Genomic DNA, 21,297 nt, shown 5'->3' on the forward strand with positions numbered 1-21,297 from the left:
AACAGAATTCCTTGGCAACATCCCTTTGGGAGCATCCCCAAACAGGCAGGAGGTGATGCACCCCCAGCTCTGCCCTGGGCTGCTGCTTCAAGGATTCACCCAACTGGGAATGGCTAAAAATTCATTAAATTCTATTTATCCGTTGAAGTTCTTTCCTGTCTCCTCAGTTTCTGGCACTCCCCATATTGGTTGCAAGTGCAAATGCCTTGAAGGTTGGAAAAACGACACCTGGGTCTGATTTGAAACATACACAAGGAGAAAAGCTGAAGCCAAGTCAGTTCTTATAATTTTTATAGACAGCAATATGAGAAAACAGGAAAATCCCCACCTCTCCTTGCCACAGTCAACACCAGGAGGATGTTTTTGGAGTTTTTTTATGTTGTGGTAGCCACCCCCTCATAGAATAAGGCAAGTCCATGACTGTTTAATTTATTTGAGAGAATAAAGGACATCTTTATTATTATTATTATTATTATTATTCCTTATTGCTCCTGTGCTCAGAGAAAGACAGAATTCAGTTTTCAGAAACATCTGCCTTGTCATTATGCTTGGAGACACTTTATCTGCTGCAAAAGTCAATGTTCATCAATGTTCATCAGCATGAACATGTTCTCCAGGCTGGTTTGTGCACTCGTGGTGCAAGATGCACAAACTGGGGTCACAGCTGTGGAAGAGCACCTTGGAAAACCTTGTCCAGCTCTTCAACCTGACATCAAACCTGGAAAACTGACAGTGCTGTGGGATCCACTCACCTTTGACCTTCAGGTGAAATTTAGCCAGTGATGCTCCAGGTGCCACATGAATGTCATGAAGCTCATCAAAGATCTGGGGCAGTTGCTCCTCCTCAGTGGTGGATTCCTCCTGCTCTCGGCTAAGAAACAATGAGAATCAGGAAGAAGGAAGTCAGCAAGGCAGGTAAGAGTTAGGAATCAGAATGGCCTATTTTAGGTTAATTCAGACTGTGAGTTTTGTCATCAGGACCAGCAGACTCAGCACCATCTGACACCATGAAGAAATATCCAGGCTTGCCTGAGGGCAGCCAGAACAAATGTGCATGTGATAAATGTCCAGCTGCTGCAGTTTTTGCATCTCAGCTGGTCTGGCTGCTCCTTTGTGACATTAAACTGGTCCTGCTAGACAGGGTAAAACCAGGCTTGACATAAAATACACGCATTGATCTCATCCAGTCAGAAATTGGAGCGAGAGTTTGATATTTTACCTTGAAATATACTCTTTGGCACTGTAGTAAGAGGATGTCTCTGTTGCATCTGCTGCTGTCTCATAGTCAGTGCTGGTCACTGTTAAATAGAAGAAGATGTGTTTTCTATAATCTGAGCTTTGAAACTATTTTTCTTTTTTTTACTTATTATAATTCTTGCTCTAATAAGTAAGTAGGGGAATTTAAAAGAAAAATAAGTTGCTTTGCTAATTCGAGTGATTGGTAGGTAGATTTCCCACTAAGATTTCCCTGCAGTAGGATCCCACATGACCCTGGATTATGGGAAAAACCTCTGCTCACCTGAAAAGCTTTGCTCTGAGTCTTGCCTTGGAGTTGGCAAAACCCACCTGAACTCAACAGGCAAAACCCAGCTGGGCCTAAGAAACTTCAGAGTTTTACAAGTGAAACATATTGTGGGCAACACATACTTCTTTTTTCTCATGTAAATTGTGCTTTTCTTGGGGGAAAAAATAAAATTATCCACCTCCCCAAAGGACCCTTTCCCTTGTTTTTTCCTACAGTGATTTTGAGACTCACAGTCCACCCGAAGCTCAGCCTTGGTTGAAGCCACTCCCATGTTGTTCTCAGCCAGGCAACGGTAAACACCCATGTCAGTGGGGACCACGGCGGTGATGATGAGCTGGTGACACCCCTCCTGGTCCTCATTGATCATGTAGTGGTCGTTCTCCTCGATAGCTTTCCCATCCTTGAACCAGCGGACTGTGGGGAGGGGTTTGCCGATGACGATGCAGTCAAAGCTCACCGGGTACCCATCCTGGACCTCCTGGTTCTGGAGCTCAGTCATGAACATGGGAGCTAAAGTGGGGGTGGTCGGAGAGGAGAAAAGAGAAAAACTTGTGTTAAAAGATGTTATTTGAGGTGCCCAATGTCTGAAGACTTCTGGTTTCTAGGTTTTTATTTTCAGAGTGATGTCTGTGAAAAAGGTCAAGAAGAAACTCCCTGACAAACACCATGAAGATCTTCCATAAGCACATTTGCCAACTATGCATTTCCTCTCTTCCTCTCCTTGCCAAAATGTCTTGTCTCCCTCAGGACCTTTCTAAAAACTGTTTTGTTCATTTAAGCACAATAATCACAGCATTTATGGCTATATTATTGTAATAGGAGACATTTATATCATGAGAAGCAGCTTCATAGATAAGTCGATATTTTACAACCCCCTCCTTCAGCACTCCTGTCCCTTCTCTCCCTCTAAATAAAAAATAAAATATTCATTTTTTTTTTCCGAAAGTGCAAAGTTTACAGAAAAATATCTGCACCAAATGAAGAAAAAAAAAAAAAAAGGTGGTTTTTGGAGTTATTTGAGAGCGAAAAGATAATATTTTGACCTACTCCAGCTGTCTTTTCCATGAACAAAAAAGGAATCCTCAAGGTTTGCTTCCCCTACCTGTGTCAGAAGTCAGCAAAGGCGGCGGAGGTCTCGCTATGGGTGGTGCAAACTTCCCAAAGGTGGGTGGTGAGGCCTTCCCAATGCGCAGTTCAACCTTTTTAGGGCCTTGCTCCAAAATATCGATCTCCACGGGGATCCCCAGGGCCCCAAACATCTCCCTGAAGCGAGTGGCGGCCGTTTTGGCCTCGGACAAGACTTCGAACTTGATGTAGATGTACTGGTCGTCCTCCCGGTACGTCTGGTGGTCCACCACGTCGATGTCGCCCTCGTCTGCACTGACAAAGAGCTCCTCCTCCACGTCAGAGATCTCCGTGGAGATCTTGGCCCTGAAGAGCCTGTGGAGTCTCCTCCCTGCCTTACGGAAAGCGTCGTCCAGCTCGCTGCCGGACGAGCTCTCGGTCTCACTGTCCGTGCTCTGCTTCGCCTGCTTCTTATGAAGCACCTGAGCCTCCTGAGCGCCAACCACCACCTTGGCACTGTGGGAAACCTTGCCGAATTTGTTGGATGCCTCGCAGGTGTATTTTCCCGCGTCCTTCCTGTCCAGGCCGGCGATGATCAGCGAGCAGGTCCCGTCGCTGTAGTTGTCTATGTGGTAGTAGCGGCCGTCCGAAAGCTCCTGCCCGTCTTTCAGCCACCGGACCTTCATGTCAGATTTGCTGTGGGCCACACACTCCAGGTGCAGAGTGCTTCCAGGCTCGCCAGAGAAGTCTTTGAAGGTCTCGGCAAACACCGGGCACTCTTGCTGCTTGATCTCCTTCCTGACTTTGTAGCCTTTGAAAGCGGCTTGGATCTTCACAGCAGCCTTGTTCATGGAAGGGTCGTCTAAGTCTGGCAGCTCTGGTTCAGCTGGTTTGGCAGCTGTGGTGGTCACAGCAGTCTCCACACTGGATTTCTCCCACTGCTTCCATAATTTGCCTGTGGAGGTGGACTGAACCTTGCTGGTAACACTGATACTCGTCTTCCCAGCTTTCTTTTTTAGGTAGTTCACCAGTGAGGGCGTCCCAGCTCTGGACTCATCATCTGAGCTTGTGAAAGAGAAATCGGCTTCTCCCGTCCTGGCCAGCTCGTCACACGTGGAATACTCCTCTGAGTAGTAGTGGGACATCTCTGCTTCCTCCTTCCTCAACTTCTGCAGCCTCTCGAGGTCCTCTTCAGGCACCTCGCTGATGGAATCCAAAGTGGGCTCCCGGCTCATCCGGCGCTTCTTGGCCAGGGCTTCCCACAGGAGGTGAAGATCTCCCTCCTGAGCAGCCTCAGGGGGCAAGCTGGGCTGGACCTGGCCGTCCACCAGCTCCCCTGGCTGGCTTGCAGGGGGTGCTTCCCTGGCAATCTCCTTTAGCATCGCCGCCGTGGGCACTGGGGAGAATCAAATTGATGAGACGTTGAAAGACAAAGTCTGTGAGTGAGCTTTGAGAAACATGGAAATGTCACCCTAAAGCCTGAGCACAAGAGTATTGGTGGTGTTTAACTAAGCATTCTGTTGGGGACAAAATGTGGATTTACAGAATCACACAGAACAGGGAATGTTGGAAGGGACCACTGGAGGTCACCTAGTCCAATCTCCCTGCTCAGGCAGGGTCCTCTGGAGCACATTGCTCAGGACAGTATCCAGATGGCTTTTGAATATATCCAGAGAAGGAGACTCCACAACCTCCCTGGGAGGTGAATATGGCTGGACATGGCCCTGGGAAACTTGTTCCTTGAGCAAGGGGTTGGACCATACTGTCTTCAGAAGTCCTTTCCAAATTCAGCTACTCTGTGACTCTATTCACTCAAAACATAACAACAAGGGTTTTTTGGTTATTATTCCTTGCATTTTTAAACCAAATAAATAAATTTTTGCCCCCTTTTAATGTTGCAGCTGATGAACACCTAATTAAGACTGACAGTAGAGGCTGGAAAGCTCCTCAGGCTCATCCTCTCTTGCATTTAGACAGAGCTTCACTGACTGATTTTAACAGACCTCCAGTGGCTGTGCTGGGAGCTGAGACTTCCACCTCCCATGGACACACCTCACCTGCCTGTTTGGATGTGTTGGAGTCTGAAGGTTGTTCCTCAGTCTCTGGGACACGTTCACTTGCCTCTCCACAGTGCCCAGTGCCTTTAGAGATGCTCCAGGTTGTCTGGGACACCCACAGAATACCCTAAAGCATCTCAAAAGGTACCACAACCCCACGTAGAGACAATGGTGTCACACCTTATATTTCTGACTGAGCAAACTCTTAGCTGAGCAACTCAAAACTATTTGGGACACAGAAACGTACTGGGAAGTACAAAAAAAAAAAAAAAAGGAAAATAACAATTGTTTGTGGATTGTTATCAGTAAATTCCAGAAAGTAAATTCCAGCCCAAGCTGTGGAGATGCTCCTGGCTGTCTGTAAACAGAACTGATTTAACACCACAGGAATGCACACTCTGTACCTTCAAGGTTCAGGCTGGCAACAGATTTGACTTCAGGAGAAGCCATGCAGGTGTAGGTGTCCTGGTCTTCAGGTCTGAACCCGTGAATAATGAGCATCTGCTTTTTCCCATCAGAGAGGATCTCGTATCTCCCTCCAGCTTTTATTTGTTCCTTTCCTTTGAACCACGTCACTTTTTCCTCAGTTTTGCTGGATAATGTGCACTCCAAGCGAGCCACCCCCCCTTCTGTGACTGATCCTCCCACCAAAGGCTGGGTGACTGTAACTGGAGGCTCTGCAAGAACAAAAATAAAGTGAATTAAGGTAAAGAACAAGTCATAATCTGGCTCCAAGGCACTCCAGTTCACTGTGTATCACTCCAAGCATCCCATCCATCATTTATAGATTCATCAGCCGTTGTAGACAACCAAAGGAAAATAATAAAAAGACCGGCAGCATCCAAAGTTCCTAATTCCTAAGACAATATCAAAACAACTTTCCAAGCTTTTCCAGTGATGAACCCATCTCCATTTAAATATATACATGCAGAAGTGGTTGCATTTTTCACATTCCTGTGTTTATTTGCTGGTCTTCATTTACCCATCCCCAGTATTCAAGCAGTTCTACAGGTTTTTGGGAGATCCTAAATGTCTAGAAGTGAGGCAGTTCTAAAGTGAGATGAGAAAGAAACAGTAAAAAGAATAAAAAAAGAGATTATTCAAAGTAGCATTCATCCCAGCCTTGAAAGTATAAAAAAATATACATTTAGACTAGCTTAGGAGCAGTAAAAATTACCAAAAAGCATAAAGAATTTAAAAATAAAAATGCTTTACTTTGGAAAGAGACCTGCCAGTGGAAGGGTGTTTGTATGACAGTGATACTCAAAATAAAGTTGTGGCAAGTGCATTAAACATGGAGGGGTTGACTGGGATGTAAAGCACTGCTAAATTCCCCAAATCAGCACATTCCTGAGCATGATCTGCCCCTCTGCACATTTCACCAGGGAGAGGGAACCCCTGCCCAAAATGCCTTGGGTTTGTCACAAAGTCAGTATGCGCAGAGACACCAGAGTCCGGCACTGGCAGCAGTTATGTGACAAAAACATCATCGTGTGTCTGAGCCTTAAGTAAAAGAGGATTTTTAAGTTATTACTCTCAGTTTGAGGAATTTTTTTGGCATTCAGCTTTCACAGAAAGAGTTGCAAGAAAAGAAGGACTGAGGGAGTGGCTCCCCATCCCACTGTAGTTTCAAAAGTTCCACCATCAGGCAGAAAAGACACTGTGTCCTCCAGCATTTCTTTGAGGAGGTTATTGAAAAATACACACAAATAATACAACAAAAGAGAAAGATGGGCGAAGAAGACAAGATTGCCCACTCCCCTGCAGGGTCTTGGTCACCTAAAACTCATTCCAACATGCTCCTTTTGCCTCATTCCATCCTAACTCCACCAGAAATGAAACCCGTGGTGATGGATGCGGCACAGGCTGTGCAGTTTGGAGGAAACAAGTGCTGAGCACTAACAACACACCAGGTTTTGTTCGAGGCAGCCCAAAACAGCTTTTTCCCAAGCTCTTCCTCCTCTCTTGTGTTGGCAGACAAGCACTGAAAGATGTCACGGAGTGAATTCTTCCAGGAGATGCCTGGAATGGGTGAAGTAGGCATGCCATGCAAAAAATAAGGCCTACAGCAGCTTAGCTGTGCACCACCAACTTTGCCTTTTCTCTGCCCTTTTCTACACAAACATTCCTTTTTCAGCTCTCATCTCACATACTTAATGCCATATTTTGTGATTTGTTTTCCTGCTGGTTTGCCCCACCCAGCTCAAAATAAAGATAACCCTACACTGTCTATATCATCGAGGAGTTTAGCTGCAAACTACAGGTATATTTGGGCCTTGATTATGTTTATTTTAGGTCTGGCCTTAATGGAAATCAAGTTATTGATGGACTAAAGAGGCAACTAAACTGTAACTCCAGTATTTTAATAGCAAATCACTCAATCTCTGTGAAATTGTGATACATGTCACGTCACCAGGCAATAACAAATAAATACGTAATTGGAAAGATCTAGTGCCCTACCAGATGGGTTACTGATGATCATAGAATGGTTTGGGCTGGAAGGGACCTTGAAGATCACTCAGTTCCAACCCCCATACTCAGTACATTGGAAATTAAATTATAATTAAATTATACTTTGGCTTGGAAGACAGAAATAATTGGTTTAGTATTTAAGTTCAAGACCTTTACCATTTAAATTATCTACCATGATGTACCAGGCAAATGTGGTCAACAGCCAGTTCTTTAACTCTGGACACAATAAAAATAACATAAAAAACTTTTTTTCTCTATTGTCAGCTAAATTTCATACAGAAAAATCTGTCAACAGAAGGAGTTCATGAGGACTGGTATTTTGGAGTTCCTAAAATGCAGGTGCCCAAAATAAGATAAAGAAAATTTAAATCTGTCAGAAAACAAGGTGTGTGTTTCACGGATGTCCCACACGTGGAGGTTTTAATATGGAACTCATTACACTGGAAAAATGGTTGCCCTGTTCTTGAGTTGATTAACAGATTACAAAGACTTCTTTGCTATCCTGGATAATTCTTCCATAGGGACTCTAATTCAGCTCCCTCCTACATCCACATTTGCTGAGGGTGATGTTGAACTCTTGAGAAAATTGATTTTCGTTGGAGCCTATGTTACATTTTACAAAAGACTGCAGCTAAAGAAAGCTGGTGAACATCTCTACCATCACCAGCCTGATGAGGTGGACTATTTCTGGTCAAAGAACAGGTTGCCCAGCAGCATCTTCTCAGACTAAGAACATAATTTTGGGATGTGCAAAGCAAAGGGAAAAGAATTGGAACAAAGATCAGACATTTCAGTGCTGTAGCTCAATACCAGATTTTGAGATTCCAGGTGCCAGCAGACTGAAACAACAGACACTTACCTATCACAGAAAGCTTGGTTGATGAAATTGCTTCCCTGGAAGCAAAGGTCACCTCTCCAGAATGGTGCAGCTGGGCTTTTTTCAGAATAAGTTTGTATTTGTTTCCATCTGCTTGTACCTCCCAGTCCTCACCCGACTGGATCTCTACGTCATTGCTGTACCAGGCCACTTCATTAATGGGCACAGCTTCACTCAGAACACAGCTAAATGTGGCTTTCTCCCCCACAGAGACTTCCACATCCTTGAGAGGCTGCAAGAACTGCAGGCGCCATCCTGTAGATTAAAATCGGGAATCAAGGCCCCTGTTACAGAAACAATCAAGAGATGCTGGGAATATTGATGTTGAAGCTCTGGGCAGTCAGGCCTTGGAGACCAAGGAGGTCATTAAAAGGGAGGTTATGGTTATCACCAGAACAGAAGATATAGAATCACAGAATGGTTTGAGTTGGGAGGGACTTTAAAGATCGTCTGGTTCCAATCCCCCTGCCATGGGCAAGGACATCTCCCACTAGACCAAGTTCAAAGACTCATCCAACCCAAAACTGGGGACTGATGGCTGTTCTTGTACTCTGAAAGGGGTCCTGATCCCCACAGGAGTCTCCAGTAATAGAATAAAGTACAAGGACACAGAGATAATATCATTGTTGATACAACTCTCATCTCTAAAGCCCTGGAGAACAAATAAACACAACCCAACTCATCAGAATAATGACAACTGTGAGACAGTCATTTGCTGCTCACTCAGTGCCAGGTGTTGTTGCTTTTAACCCTGTCATGTCTTACAGAACAAGAAAATATGAAAAACTGTAAAACATCATCCATTAAAGGAAGAGAGAGTTGGGTTTGTTCAGCCTGGAAGAGAGAAGGTTTCAAGGTGACCTAATTGCAATTTTCCAGTACCTGAAGGGAGCTACAAGAAAGATGGAGAGAGACTTTTTACAAGAGCTTGGAGTGACAGAACAAAGAGGAATGGGTTTCAACTGAGAGTAGATTTAGATTGGATATTAGTAAGAAATTCTTCCCTGTGAGGGTGGGGAGGCCCTGGCACAGGTTGCCCAGAGAAGCTGTGGCTGCCCCATCCCTGGAAGTGTCCAAGGCCAGGTTGGAGCAACCTGGGACAGTGGAAGGTGTCCCTGCCCATGGCAGGGGGTTAAAAGTAGTTGATCTTTAAGGTCCCTTCCAACCCAAACCATTCTTTGATTTTATGGTTCTGTGATTCTTTGGTTTAGTGGTTGCTTGGCAGGGTTGGGTTAACGGTTGGACTCAACGATCCAAGAGATCTTTTCCAACCTTAACGATTCTATGATTCATTGTGCAGGAAGAAGATTATAAGTAAGAAGCAGGCAACAAATGCAACTTTTCCTCCCTTCTACTCATCACATCCTCCTGGTTCCTCTCCTCTTTCCAACCAGAAGTTGAGGACTCCCCCACGCCCGAGCGCTCGGGTTACCTTTCACCGTCAGGAAGGCCGAGGTCACCGCGTCGCTGCACATGAAAGTCACCCTGCAGCTGTCCTGGGGGGTGAGGTTCTTCATCAGCAGGATGTGCCTGAGCCCATTTTCAAAGTAAACCATCTCGGTGTTCTCTGTGGTCTTGGCAGGTTCATCGTCAATCAGCCAGTTGTAATTGTAGGTCTCGGGCTTGGAGAGGTAACACTCGAACAGGGCTTCCCCTCCTTCCACGGCTTCCACGTTCTCCAAGCCCTGGACGATGCTGTTCTTGGCTGGAAAAGAAGGACAGTGAACAGCATTACTTATTTGGCCATGTCTATCTGAATATCAACAAGCTACTGGATGATTCCCGCTGCTGGAAAGCTGCTGGAAAAACATGGATGTGATAAAGTGTGCTTGTAGGTTTAATTGACTTCAACCACACTCTAACTAAAATTAAAGAGATTTAAAGTTGTGAGACAGTTTAAAAATAACAATAAAACTCTAGGATCTCTAGTATTTCATCTGTCTTTCCTCCAAAACCCTGACTTTTCTTTACAAATAAAGAAAAATATTGGTGTTTTTATAAAACAGGCCAACAGTCGTTAGGAAGGGATAGCTCAGGAAGACAAAGTAGAACCAAATTCCTTCTGTCCCATGGCAGGAAACATTTCCCAAAGATCTCCCAGACAGCACAATTATCGTCATAACTGGGGAGCTGTGAATCCACTGACAGCTCGTGGTAAAATCTTATTACTTTTCTTGCAAAGCAAATATAAGAGAACATTATGGTTGGCAAAGCTACAGCGACTGTCATCCGAGCTAATTCTGCCTCTAGTGAACACACAGAAAGTTAAAATCTGTATTAAGAGTACTTTGAACAGAAATTTCTGAATTATCACAAAAGCCCTGTGACAATTAGGTTGATTTTCCCACGCTTGTGGGGTGAATTGTGAGGTCAGAAACATGCACAAACCTCCAAACTCCATTTTCCTACGTGGTCATGCATCAGTTGGCACCTGGACAGGAACAATCAGCCTGATGCAAAATTAAATGTGGGTTGGTGTGAGGGATATAACCTGTATTGCAGCAGCTACAGGGACAAGTGACATGCACAGGGGTGGGGACACACAGCTGAGTAAATATAGTTCACACAAATACCATCGAATGGTCAGAATGATCTGTGATATAACCCAACAGACATTCCTGTTTAGGTTCCTACAGCCATTATGTGGAAGTGTGCTAAGCAAAAAAAAAAAAAAAAATTAGTAAAAATAAATAAAATTAAAAAAATACCAACAGACTCAACAATTAATTTAATAGCAAAAAGAAAAAGTTACTAGCTATTGATTAACTTATTGCTAATTACAAGTTGCCCAGAGAGATTGTGTGTGGGCTCTCCATTCCTGGAATTGTTCAAAGCCAGGCTGGATGGAGCTTGGAGCAGCCTGGGATTAGTGGAAGGTGTCCCTGCCCAAGGCAGAGGGGTGGAACTGGATGATCTTTAAGGTCCCTTCCAACCCAAACCACTCTAGGATTCTATGATAGTAAAAAAATCCTATATTTTATAATATCCATACTTATGGAGAACAATGAGGTGTTTGAAAATCCTTCTTGGAGAATGTATCATTCTCTTAGAACAAATCCAAGCTGGTTATCTTTTGAAGTGCTGGTTTCCCTAATTATGGAAAGCAGCCAATTGCTAAGTCTACCTCCTCTGGGATGTTTTTATTCATTAAAATCCTTTTAAATCCCTAAAATGGAAAGTGCTTATAGATGCAGAAAACATTATAATAAATATCACCCTGTTCTTCTGCATTAACAGCTCCAGATAAGCAAGAAGGCAAAACAGCCACAAATATTCAGAAATCAGAACCACTGCTCTTGCTGATCACAGTAATTCACTTGGTAAAGCAAACACAGTAATTCCATATGTAGCAGAAAAAAAAAAAAATAAGACATCCATGGAAAATCCTAAATTTAGTTTCAATGTTTTTATTTACTGTTCCTCAGGGCTTTCCCTGATGCCAAGTGAGAAGGTAACTTCTGAGGAATCACTCTTTGAAATAAGTAAATTACCTTAGCTCAGCAGAAATCAAATGGAATTCCACGCTATCCATTATTTACTGGTTTTAAGGCACACTGGGTGTAAAAAGTGCTATTTAAGAGCAAAAAAATTCTTATTATTCCTTTGGACCAAGATCGCATCTGTGGTTTCACAATAATTCAGCAGGACACAAACCATCACACCAATGTTCCAGTTCTTTGCAGAAGAGGTGCAACAGATGAGTGGTGTCATAAGTGAGAGTTAATTAGAACTGAGCTAATGCTGCATTTTCATATGCAATGCCCACTAATTCCCAATTTATTATAAGTACTTGGAGTGAACACCAAGAGCAGGTATCTGATGTGTTCCGAAGTGCTGCCATGATTTTTCTGCCTCCTTTATTTGGAAACCATGACAGTCTCCCTCTTTGGCTGGAAGGCCTCACCTTGAACATCAAGTGTAGCCATCACTTTAGTGCCTCCAGCTTCACAAGAATAGATGCCAGTGTCTTCTGGGACCGTAGGGTTAATTTTTAGCATGCTCACATTCCAGTCCTGATCGATAATCACTCGCTGCCCATCTGCATGTATTTCCTGATCATTTTTCTTCCAGATGGCGTGCACTGGCCTAGAATATTGGCATATGAACTCTGCTGGGCCATCTTCATCAACAGTTATGTCCTGCATGGGACTGACCACTTCAATGGTGGGATCTGTTAACCAACACGTCAGGAAGGACATGCATTAGCGGATCCCCATGGAAATGGTGACTTGGAGAGTTTTTTTGACAAGCACAGGGCTCGTGAGGAGCAGGCAGAGCGTCAGTGCAAGCTGGGAATTAGCAGTTTAGTTTGTGCTTGTGTCAGCAGCAAGCAGGGTTGAAGCCAAACTGGTATGTTAGAACATGACCATCACACTGGAAAACGGGCCACCAGCAGTTAAGGCTCGTGCTTTAAAACTTCTGAATGTGGACTTCTGAGCAGAACATATGGGGGGATTCCCTCTGGGCTTAGTTTTTCTCCCAGCGTCACTGAGATCTCCCAGACTGGGAAGCACTGGGTGTGAAACAGTTCTGCTTCCTGGAGGTGGAGCACAGGGGTAAAACAGAGGAGAGAGCAGTGGGTGGGCTGCTGGGAGTGGTTCCCTGTAACTCAGCCTCACAGAGAAATAGCAACACATCCCAAACTCTGCTGGAGGCTCCTTGTATGAGCAAACTGCAACTACCCATGGGAAAGAAACCCAGTCCTCGAATGCAAACACCCATTCCTGTCCTGGGCTGTCAGGAGTCATTGGCAGCGTGAGGAGCAAAGGTCCAGGATAACTGTGACAAAAAAGGGCATTCCACAGGGACAGGTACATATTGTTTTGATTAGCTACGTGTTCCTCTGCAGCAGATAGATGGGGGAAAAACAACGTGATTTCCTTTACAGCAGCTCATCTAGAGATGCACCATGAACCACTGACATCTCAGACTGAGAGCCCATAAAATGCTGCTGGATGTGCAGCTCCTCTGAAGAACATGAGATCTGTGAGGCTGCTTTTAAGCATCCATTCTTTCTTTTAAAATACTGGTTTTGTTTCTTGTCAGGCAGCTGTAGGGCACTGTAGGTATATCTAACCTAAAATATTATGAGCTTCCAAAGCAGTCGAGGAGTCCCTCCTGAGTTTTCAGGTTGGACCACTCATTCTAAAAAGAAAATCTCAATGAAGTCTGAAAGTGAAAGTCTCTCTGCAACATCATTCTCAGCAGAATTATGTCAACTTCCAAAAAAAATTGATAGGGCTACAAAGGGACAGTCAGAGAAAGCTGATATACCACCAGGAATTGGGCTCGATAATCCTTGTGGATCCCTTCCAACCCAGGACATTCTATGATTCTTTGGTACGCCCTTATCTTTCAAATAGTTGTTCTGCTCACAAGCCAGAGAGAATAAACTGCACAGAACCTCAGTCTGGGAATGCTCCTCCTGAAGGAGGAGCATTCTCTGAAGTGCATCAGGTTGAGGATTTGAGACGCTACAAGCAGACCTTGGGAAACAAAGACAGTTTTGCAAACATCTTTTGGGAACTTCATAGCCAAGCTTGATCCTGCTCTCTGGGGTTCCCTCTGCCACCCCCTGTGTCTGCAGGTGTGTTTATGGAGAGGAGGCCTTGATGGAAGACCACAAAGATGTTTTGGTGACACCAGGACTGAAGAAGCGAGAAGGGATCTGAGCAGCTGGAGACCACACCACCATCCCTTCAGAAGAGGTAGAAATGTGTCTCTCACAGCAAATATCGCCTGTGGCACTGGAGAAGGGAAGTGTCCTGGTTCCACTGCCCCTTCCCTCTTTGCCACTGCTGGGAAAGGACCTTGGTGTCCCTATTCACCTGTGCAGAATGGCAGAAAGCTCCCTGGGACTTGGGAGCCAATGTAGGCACCAGGACCTGTAATTCTCACCTGTCCAAAGGGGTCAGAAGGAGGCAGCAGCTCCTTCACCCTTTCCCATTCTCCCCCCCTCCCATACATGAAGATGTTGTCACACTGGGCCACTGAACGAGTGCAGTTGTAGGGCAATGATATGGTAGAAGCCCAATAAGAAGAGCCAAGACCTCAGTTATTATGGAATATATCCAGTTACCAGCATGCCTTAAGGCAGGAGAACGAGGCACATGGAACAGAGAGAAAGCTGATTTGCTCCTTGATGAAGCACAAGCCATGGATAGCCAGGCAGACTGAAATACAGTCCAAAGACAGATCTACTTTTAAATTTATGGACAAAAAGTGCCTGAAATTGTCTGTTAATACAATTATAATTATATACTACTGTGATTCAGGCTCACAATAAAGAAATCTTTCCTTCAGAGAAGCAAAAAATATCCCCATTCCTCTGTGTACTAGCACCTGTAGATGATCTCCAAATGTCCCTTCCAACATCAAATATACCGTGATTCTGTGAAATGGAAACTTCTCAGGAGCCTTTTATTTGACTGAGGAGGACACCTAGTGATGCATTTATTTTTAATTTATGTATTAGACCCACTGGCATTTGTTCCCTAGAGAGCTCATAGCCAGGTTCTGTCTCTGAAAACCTGAAACTCAAATTGATACAGGCAGACACAGGATGTGTGGGGTTTGCACACTCTGTTGCTGCACCATTCTGAGGTCAGGAAGAAGTGCTTTGGCATTTTATCTTCATAGAGATTCAAGTTTTCTGAATGTACAAGGGACTCTTTATACAGAGGAGACATCAACCACTGACTACAATTCCATATTGTGGATCGCTCCTGTTGGGGTAGATTTAAATAAGGATCTTTTAACCCTTTATATCTCTGTACATACAAATTCCTTCTCCAAGCAAAGAACAAGCATTAATTTTGTCTGAAAAAATAGCAGTTTTTCCCCATGGCTGTAAAAGGACTGACTGAGAGGGAACTTGCTTTATCAAGTCTGGAGCTCAGTGTTATTTGCAGTTTGTGGCTACCCTTACCAAATGAGAAAAATAGTTATTTAAAAGGCCAGAAAGCTCTGCTAGGGCAGTGATGACCATTCAACAAACTAGGCTCATTTTGTCACTGTGTTCCTGCAATGTCATACATCCTTTGCTTTCCAGGAACAGCCCAAAGTCTTGTCCTGGGAACAGGATGAGCTGAGCAGCAGTAGCCTGACTGTGATAATTTTGTGAATTACCAGCTCCATAAGATTTTGGGGTATTATTCAAAAAAGTTGAAGTGGGGATACAAAGTCAGGTGCTTTTACAGTTGTTTATGTTCATCTCTTCTTTGACATCAGGTGAAAGAAGCAGCCCTGAGCCTGCAACCCTTCCTCACCTGAACCACTGCAAAAATCGATGTGGTTGTACCTGTAAGACTTCTGGGTTGGGTACTGGTGACTTGCAGAAGTGGAGGGTTACAGGGCACAGAAGAGCTGTGAAAGGGTTTAGTAAGGGTAGCCTGGAAGGCAGAAGCACCAGCACATGGAGCAGGTCCAGAGGTGGCCATGTGTTTCTTTCCAACAAGGAAATACCTTTGACTAATAATTTAGCTGAAGATATAAGGGACCCAGCTCTGAAGGTGACAGTGCCTGAGTCGTGGCAGGCCACGTCATTTAGGGTCAGAGTGTGGATCCTCCCGTCCTGCTCAGAGATTTCAGTCACCAGGTTGTTGTGGAGGGGGGTCCCATCGAGCCACCACTGCACGTTCCTCACGCCCGGGTGCGAGAGCTCGCAGGTGAACGTGGCTGACTCGCCCACAAAGACGTCTGTGTTCCTTAAACCAGAAACTACCACTGCTGCTTCTTCTGCACGACAGAGCAAGAGAAGGTGCCAAAGGAAAACAAGAGCATAAACACACACACACACACACACACACACACACGGCTCCCTGCAGAACTAACACAGGTGTGAGTCATCCTTGGAGAGTTAAACTTGTAGCGCTCTTCCAGGGGGAAAAAATAAAAAGGAGTTAAAATTTTCTTGAAGGGAGTTAGAAACCACCTTCCATCCTCCACCTGCTTGCAGGAGCAGGGTGTGTCTCTGCAAGCACCATTTCACTGGGAGGAAACTCCACTCCATGACAAGGTCATGCCTGTGCATTGCAGCCATCTGCAGTGGCGGGAGGCAAAGATGTAGCTTAAGATTTAAATGTTCACTTGAGTGCTTTAAAAGAGTAACAAGAATAACAAAGATAGAGGCTGAAATCAGTTACAACAAGAATGCCAGTATTTTTTACGACCACTGCTCCAAGCAAGCAGTTTTTCAGCAGTACCACCATCTGTTACATCACACAGAACTTTGAACTAGTTTAACTTAAAAACATTGGTCCAACCTCAGCCTGGAGGTGAGTGTTTATATCTTCACTGGAATCAGGAAAGAAACGAATGGCCTTTCAGCTGTTTGCATCTGAGACCATTTTGTCCAGTTACTCTCAAAGACTTTGGAGCAAGAAATCCAGGCAGCCAAACGGGAGCATTTCCACCACGCTTCCCCTTACCTTGCACGTACACAGAACCTGTGGTGATCTCGTATCCAGTGCTGCAGGTGTAATCCCCACAGTCATCAGGCTCTACACCATGGATGATCAGCTCAGCTATGCTGCCCTTCAGCTTCATCTCGTACTTGTCACTGGGCTCAATGACCACCCCTCCTTTCCTCCACTCAACGGGGGCGTCCGGCCTGGAGATCTCACAGTGCAAAACAGCCGTTCCCCCTTCTTCAGTCTCTACGTTTCTCAGCTCTTTGTTAAACAGCACTGGCAGTACTGTGGTGGAGAAGCAACTGCATCAGTGACAGCTCTCAGAGGTGAGGAACTCGCTTGTAACTTCTCCAGTTTGGCTGTTCCCCTCGTTCTGAGCCACACCCTGAGCTGTGCCATAGCCAGAGGCTCAAGGGATCAGCAGCTGATGCTGGGAGGGTGTCCACTGCTGCTCCATAAAGGGTTGTTAGAGGTCACAGGGGCTCTAAAGGTCTCCACATGGGCATAGCCACCATTTTCAGTGTAAGCAGACAGAGGCACAACAGTACTAATCACAGCATTGAGAACAGGAATCATTTAGGTTGGAAAAGACCTTTAAGATCTTCGAGTCCAACCATTAACCCAGCTCTGTCGAGGCCACTCCTTAACCATGTTCCAAGTGCCACATCAACACATCTTTTAAATATTTCCAGGGATGATGAATCCACCTCTTCCCTGAACAGTTTGTTCCAATGCCTGACCACCCTTCCAGTGAAGAATTTTTTCCTTAGTTCCAGTCTAAATGCCCCCTGGTGCAACTTGGGCCCATTTCCTCTTGTCTTATTGCTTTTCACTTAGGAGAAGAGACCAACCTCTACCTCATGATAACATCCTTTCATGTAGTTTTAGAGAGTGATAACATCTCCCCCGAGCCTGCTTTACTCCAGGTTTAAAAAAAACCCCTGTTCCTTCAGCTGGGACATAAGACTTTGGGCATTTAGTCATTGAAATCTCACAGTGAGCAGGAGTGGGTTATGGTGACCAAACCCAAGATCTAAAAATATAGTCCTGATGGTCAAGTCAAAAAACATAGAACTCTTAGTATAAAATCCCGAAACAAAGCCACTAGAAAAAGGCCAAGAGCCACAATTGCTGGGCTGCTCAGGCACTAATAGGTACAAGGGCTCCATTTAAAGTGAGTTTATTCTAGATATGGTGAAATATCCTCGTTTTATTGTCAGGTAGTAGGTAAATTCTCTAACTGCTCTTGTACATACCCTTCCTTACCAGCAGCTGCAGTTTTGCTCCCCAGCTGTCACAACGAGATGAAAACTGCAACTGCAGAATTAGAACTGGATTTAAAAGGCAATAAATTCATCTCTGGAGGGCAGATTGTGAATCAAACCCTTTCCTGCAGTTGTAACTCAGAGATACAGAGTGTTGATGGCAATTCAGCGACAAAACTTCTGTGTGGATTGGGCACTTGGGGACATGGTTTAGTGGTGGACTTGGCAGTGTTGGGTTAATGGTTGGGTTAACTCAACAGAGGTCTTTTCCAACCTAAATCACAGAATAGTTCGGGTTGGAAGGGACCTTAAAGATCATCTCATTCCAATGCCATGGGCAGGAAACCATCTACTAGACCAGGTTGCTCAGAGCCCCGTCCAGCCTGCCCCAGATGATTCCATGATCACCCCTGTGGAGAACAGTCACAGCCACGACTTCCCTGCCTCCAAAAAATCCTTCTCCTACCTTTGACTTGCAGCGATGCCGTGGTCTGCTGATCCCCCGAGTCACACGTGTACTCCCCAGCATCCTGAGCCTCAGCATCGTAGATGAGGAGCTCCACACGCGTCCCCTCCTGCCGGATCTCGTACTTGTCACCTGTCTGCAGAACAGTGTCCCCTTTCCTCCACTCCACGTGTGCGTTGGGCTTTGTCAGCTCACAGAACAACAGGGCCGTGCGACCTTCCTCCACCTCCTCGTTCTTCAGCCAGTGCTTGAACAGCACGGGGAGGCCTTGAGAGGGGGGGGGAATGGTGCAAAGAGGGGAAAAAAAAAATATGGGTGAAGCAAAAATAGAAAAAAATAGGAATGTTTGATTTCTAAGGTACTGATAGTGCCATTCATGAAGTTCACGCATGATTCTGGCTGCATTTACCTAAGGGGAGCTGCCAGGAACAGGGATAACTAGGCCTGAGCTAGACAGAGGAGGAGGAGGAGGAAGGGGAGTTAATCAGCAGGAAAAATTTGAGTTCTATATGAGCTATATTTCTGTCCCCATATCCCAGTCTTCTTTTCACAAAGAGTTCCCAACTAATTTCAGTAATTATTTCAGAAGGCCGGATAGCTTTTCATCCTTGAAATAAAAATCACAGGAGAGGATAAAATCATTCAAAGAATCACACCTGCAGACCTGAGGCATCAGATCATGCAGCCAGGGATCAATTACAGAATAACTAAGGCTGAAGGGACCTCTGGAGGACCTCCATGGATGGAGATTCCTCCACCCCTCTGGGTCTCTATTCCAATGTCTGACCACCCCTTCATTGTGAAAGGTTGGGTTTTTTTCCAAAATTAATTTCTCTTGCTGCAGCTTTCAATTGTTGCCTGTCATCTCTTTACTGAGCATTCCAAGAAAATTCTCTCTTTCCTCTGTAGGCCTCCATTAAGAAGCTACAGACAGCAAAGAGGTCCCCCCTTCAACCTTCTCTTCCCCACTCTTAACAAATACAGCCGCCCTTACCTCTCCTTTTACTTAGAATCCTAGAATGGTTTAAGTTGGAAGGGACCTTAAAGACCAACCCATTCCAACACCCTGCCATGGACAGGAACATCTTCCACTATCCCAGGTTGCTCCAAGCCCTGTCTCACCTGACCTTGGACACTTCCAGGGATGGGACAGCCACAGCTTCTCTGGGCAACCTGTGCCAGGGCCTCACCACCCTCATTGTGAAAAACATCTGTCTTATATCTAATCTAAATTGTCCCTCTTATAGTTTAAATCCATCACCTTTTTCTTATCACAACAGGCCCCACTAAAAAGTTTGTCCCCCCTATTTCACGTTCTCCGGCCCCCTGAGAATCTTGGAGGCCTCTGCTGCACTTACTCCACCAGTCATTGTCTCTCTTGCACTAGAGAGCTCCAAAAATTGATGTGTCCTCCTTTCACCGCTGCTGAACAGAGAGGAAACCATACCTTTAACCTCCAGCCTGGCCACGGTCCTCCCGTCAGCCGTCTGGCAGCTGTACTCGCCCGCGTCCGCGCGGTTCAGATCGCGGATCACCAGCGTGTGCACCTTCCCCTCCTGCTTGATGCTGCACTTCTGGCTGGAGTGGATCACAGACGTGCCTTTCTTCCACTCCACGGGGACGTCAGGCTTGGACACCTCGCAGGACAGGTGAGCTGTGCCACCCTCCTGCAACTCCAGGTTCTGGAGCGCCTTCACAAAGATGACCGGAGCAGCTGCGGGGAAGAGGGAACCATCAGTTCTGCAACAGCCTGATCCACGTCTCCCCCAGGTCAGACCTGGGGTCTGTGGTTATATTTTGAACCAGATCAGAGAGGAACCTACAATATTGCCATGGGTCATCTTTCCAAATCGTTCTATATGACTTAATAGAAAGGTTTTTTTAAATTTTCAGATTTTTTTTTTTTAGTAAATATGATTTAAAAACATCATGAGTAGCAGACTAATTCAGAGCATATTATTGACATCTTTCAGCGTTGATTCTGACATATGACTGGCTGCTTAGTTGGATGGGCTCCAAAGGATGTTAATATTAATCTTCATCCATGGACAATAAAAATTACTGAAACGACCAGCTCAGATGTACACATCTAACTCTTAAATGCCTAAATTAGGTTAGCAGAATATCCCAAAATTTCCAAGGACCCCTAATCACAAATACACCTCTCCAGAAGCCAAAGCAAGTGTACCAGCACCTGCCCAGTCCCTCTCCCTGTGGCGTTGCTCACCTTGGACCTTCAGCTGTGCTGCTGACGTGTGCTCCCCGACCTTGAAGCTGATGGACCCGCAGTCTTCCAGGGTCACCTTCCTCAGGATCAGACTGTGACGTGTCCCCTGGACTCTGATCTCATTCATCTCGTTGGACTGCAGGGGCACATCCCCCAGGAACCACTTGGCATCCTGGGTTGTTTCCCGGGACAGCCTGCACTCGAACACCGCGTCCTCCCCTTCGTACGAGGTGACGTCCTTCAGCATCTCCACTATGGTCACTGCTGGTTCTTTATGGAAAGGTCAACAGAGTTTGGTATCTACTTTCAAGTGATGCTTCCTGGGTTAAACATTTCGTTCTGCTCTTCCTTGATGGGACTATGCTATTGTTATTTGAAGCCCTAAATGCTAAATCTGGTGGTGTTCAACCTGGAGAAGAGAAGGCTTTGGGGTGACCTCACTGCCTTCCAAGACCTTAAGGGGGCTCATAAAAAGGAGGGAGAGGGACTTTCTACACGAGCAGGTAGTAACGGGACAAGGGGCAATGGTTTTAAACCAAAAGAGGACAGGTTTAGATTAGATGTTAGAAAGAAATTCTTCCCTGTGAGGGTGGGGAGGCCCTGGCACAGGTTGCCCAGAGAAGCTGTGGCTGCCCCATCCCTGGAAGTGTCCAAGGAAAGGCTGGATGGGGCCCTGAGCAACCTGATCTAGTGGGTGGCATCCCTACCCGTGGCAGGGGTGTTGGAATTAAATGTTCTTCAAGGTTCCTTCCAACCCAAACCATTCTGTGGCTCTATGATTCTAAATTAATGGAAATATAGCTACACAGTCATATAGTAACATGTTACAACCTTCCAGATTCATGATTTATGTATGTGTGCATATATATTATGCACATATAGTCTAAAAAGTATGCATCTTAAACTGTATTATGCATATAATAAATATATAA

The 21,297-nt window shown here is 45.2% G+C and overlaps 1 protein-coding gene across 1 annotated transcript in view; it reads right to left on the reverse strand.

Annotated features, from left to right (window-relative positions):
• OBSCN (obscurin, cytoskeletal calmodulin and titin-interacting RhoGEF) overlaps positions 1 to 21,297 on the reverse strand; it is a 184,195-nt gene that overhangs the window by 63,075 nt on the left and 99,823 nt on the right. The window contains exons 58-70 of the mRNA XM_032686197.1: positions 20,366 to 20,635; positions 19,586 to 19,852; positions 18,139 to 18,405; positions 16,426 to 16,692; positions 15,461 to 15,733; positions 11,901 to 12,167; positions 9,429 to 9,701; positions 7,979 to 8,251; positions 5,052 to 5,324; positions 2,628 to 3,986; positions 1,757 to 2,035; positions 1,220 to 1,298; positions 753 to 871 (exon numbers count right to left, since the gene is read on the reverse strand). Coding sequence (XP_032542088.1) covers positions 753 to 871; positions 1,220 to 1,298; positions 1,757 to 2,035; positions 2,628 to 3,986; positions 5,052 to 5,324; positions 7,979 to 8,251; positions 9,429 to 9,701; positions 11,901 to 12,167; positions 15,461 to 15,733; positions 16,426 to 16,692; positions 18,139 to 18,405; positions 19,586 to 19,852; positions 20,366 to 20,635 — 4,266 coding nt within the window. The remainder of the gene's footprint in view (positions 1 to 752; positions 872 to 1,219; positions 1,299 to 1,756; positions 2,036 to 2,627; positions 3,987 to 5,051; positions 5,325 to 7,978; positions 8,252 to 9,428; positions 9,702 to 11,900; positions 12,168 to 15,460; positions 15,734 to 16,425; positions 16,693 to 18,138; positions 18,406 to 19,585; positions 19,853 to 20,365; positions 20,636 to 21,297) is intronic.

This window comes from Chiroxiphia lanceolata, chromosome 1 (assembly GCF_009829145.1).
Source record: "Chiroxiphia lanceolata isolate bChiLan1 chromosome 1, bChiLan1.pri, whole genome shotgun sequence".
NCBI classification, from domain to species: Eukaryota; Metazoa; Chordata; class Aves; order Passeriformes; family Pipridae; genus Chiroxiphia; species Chiroxiphia lanceolata.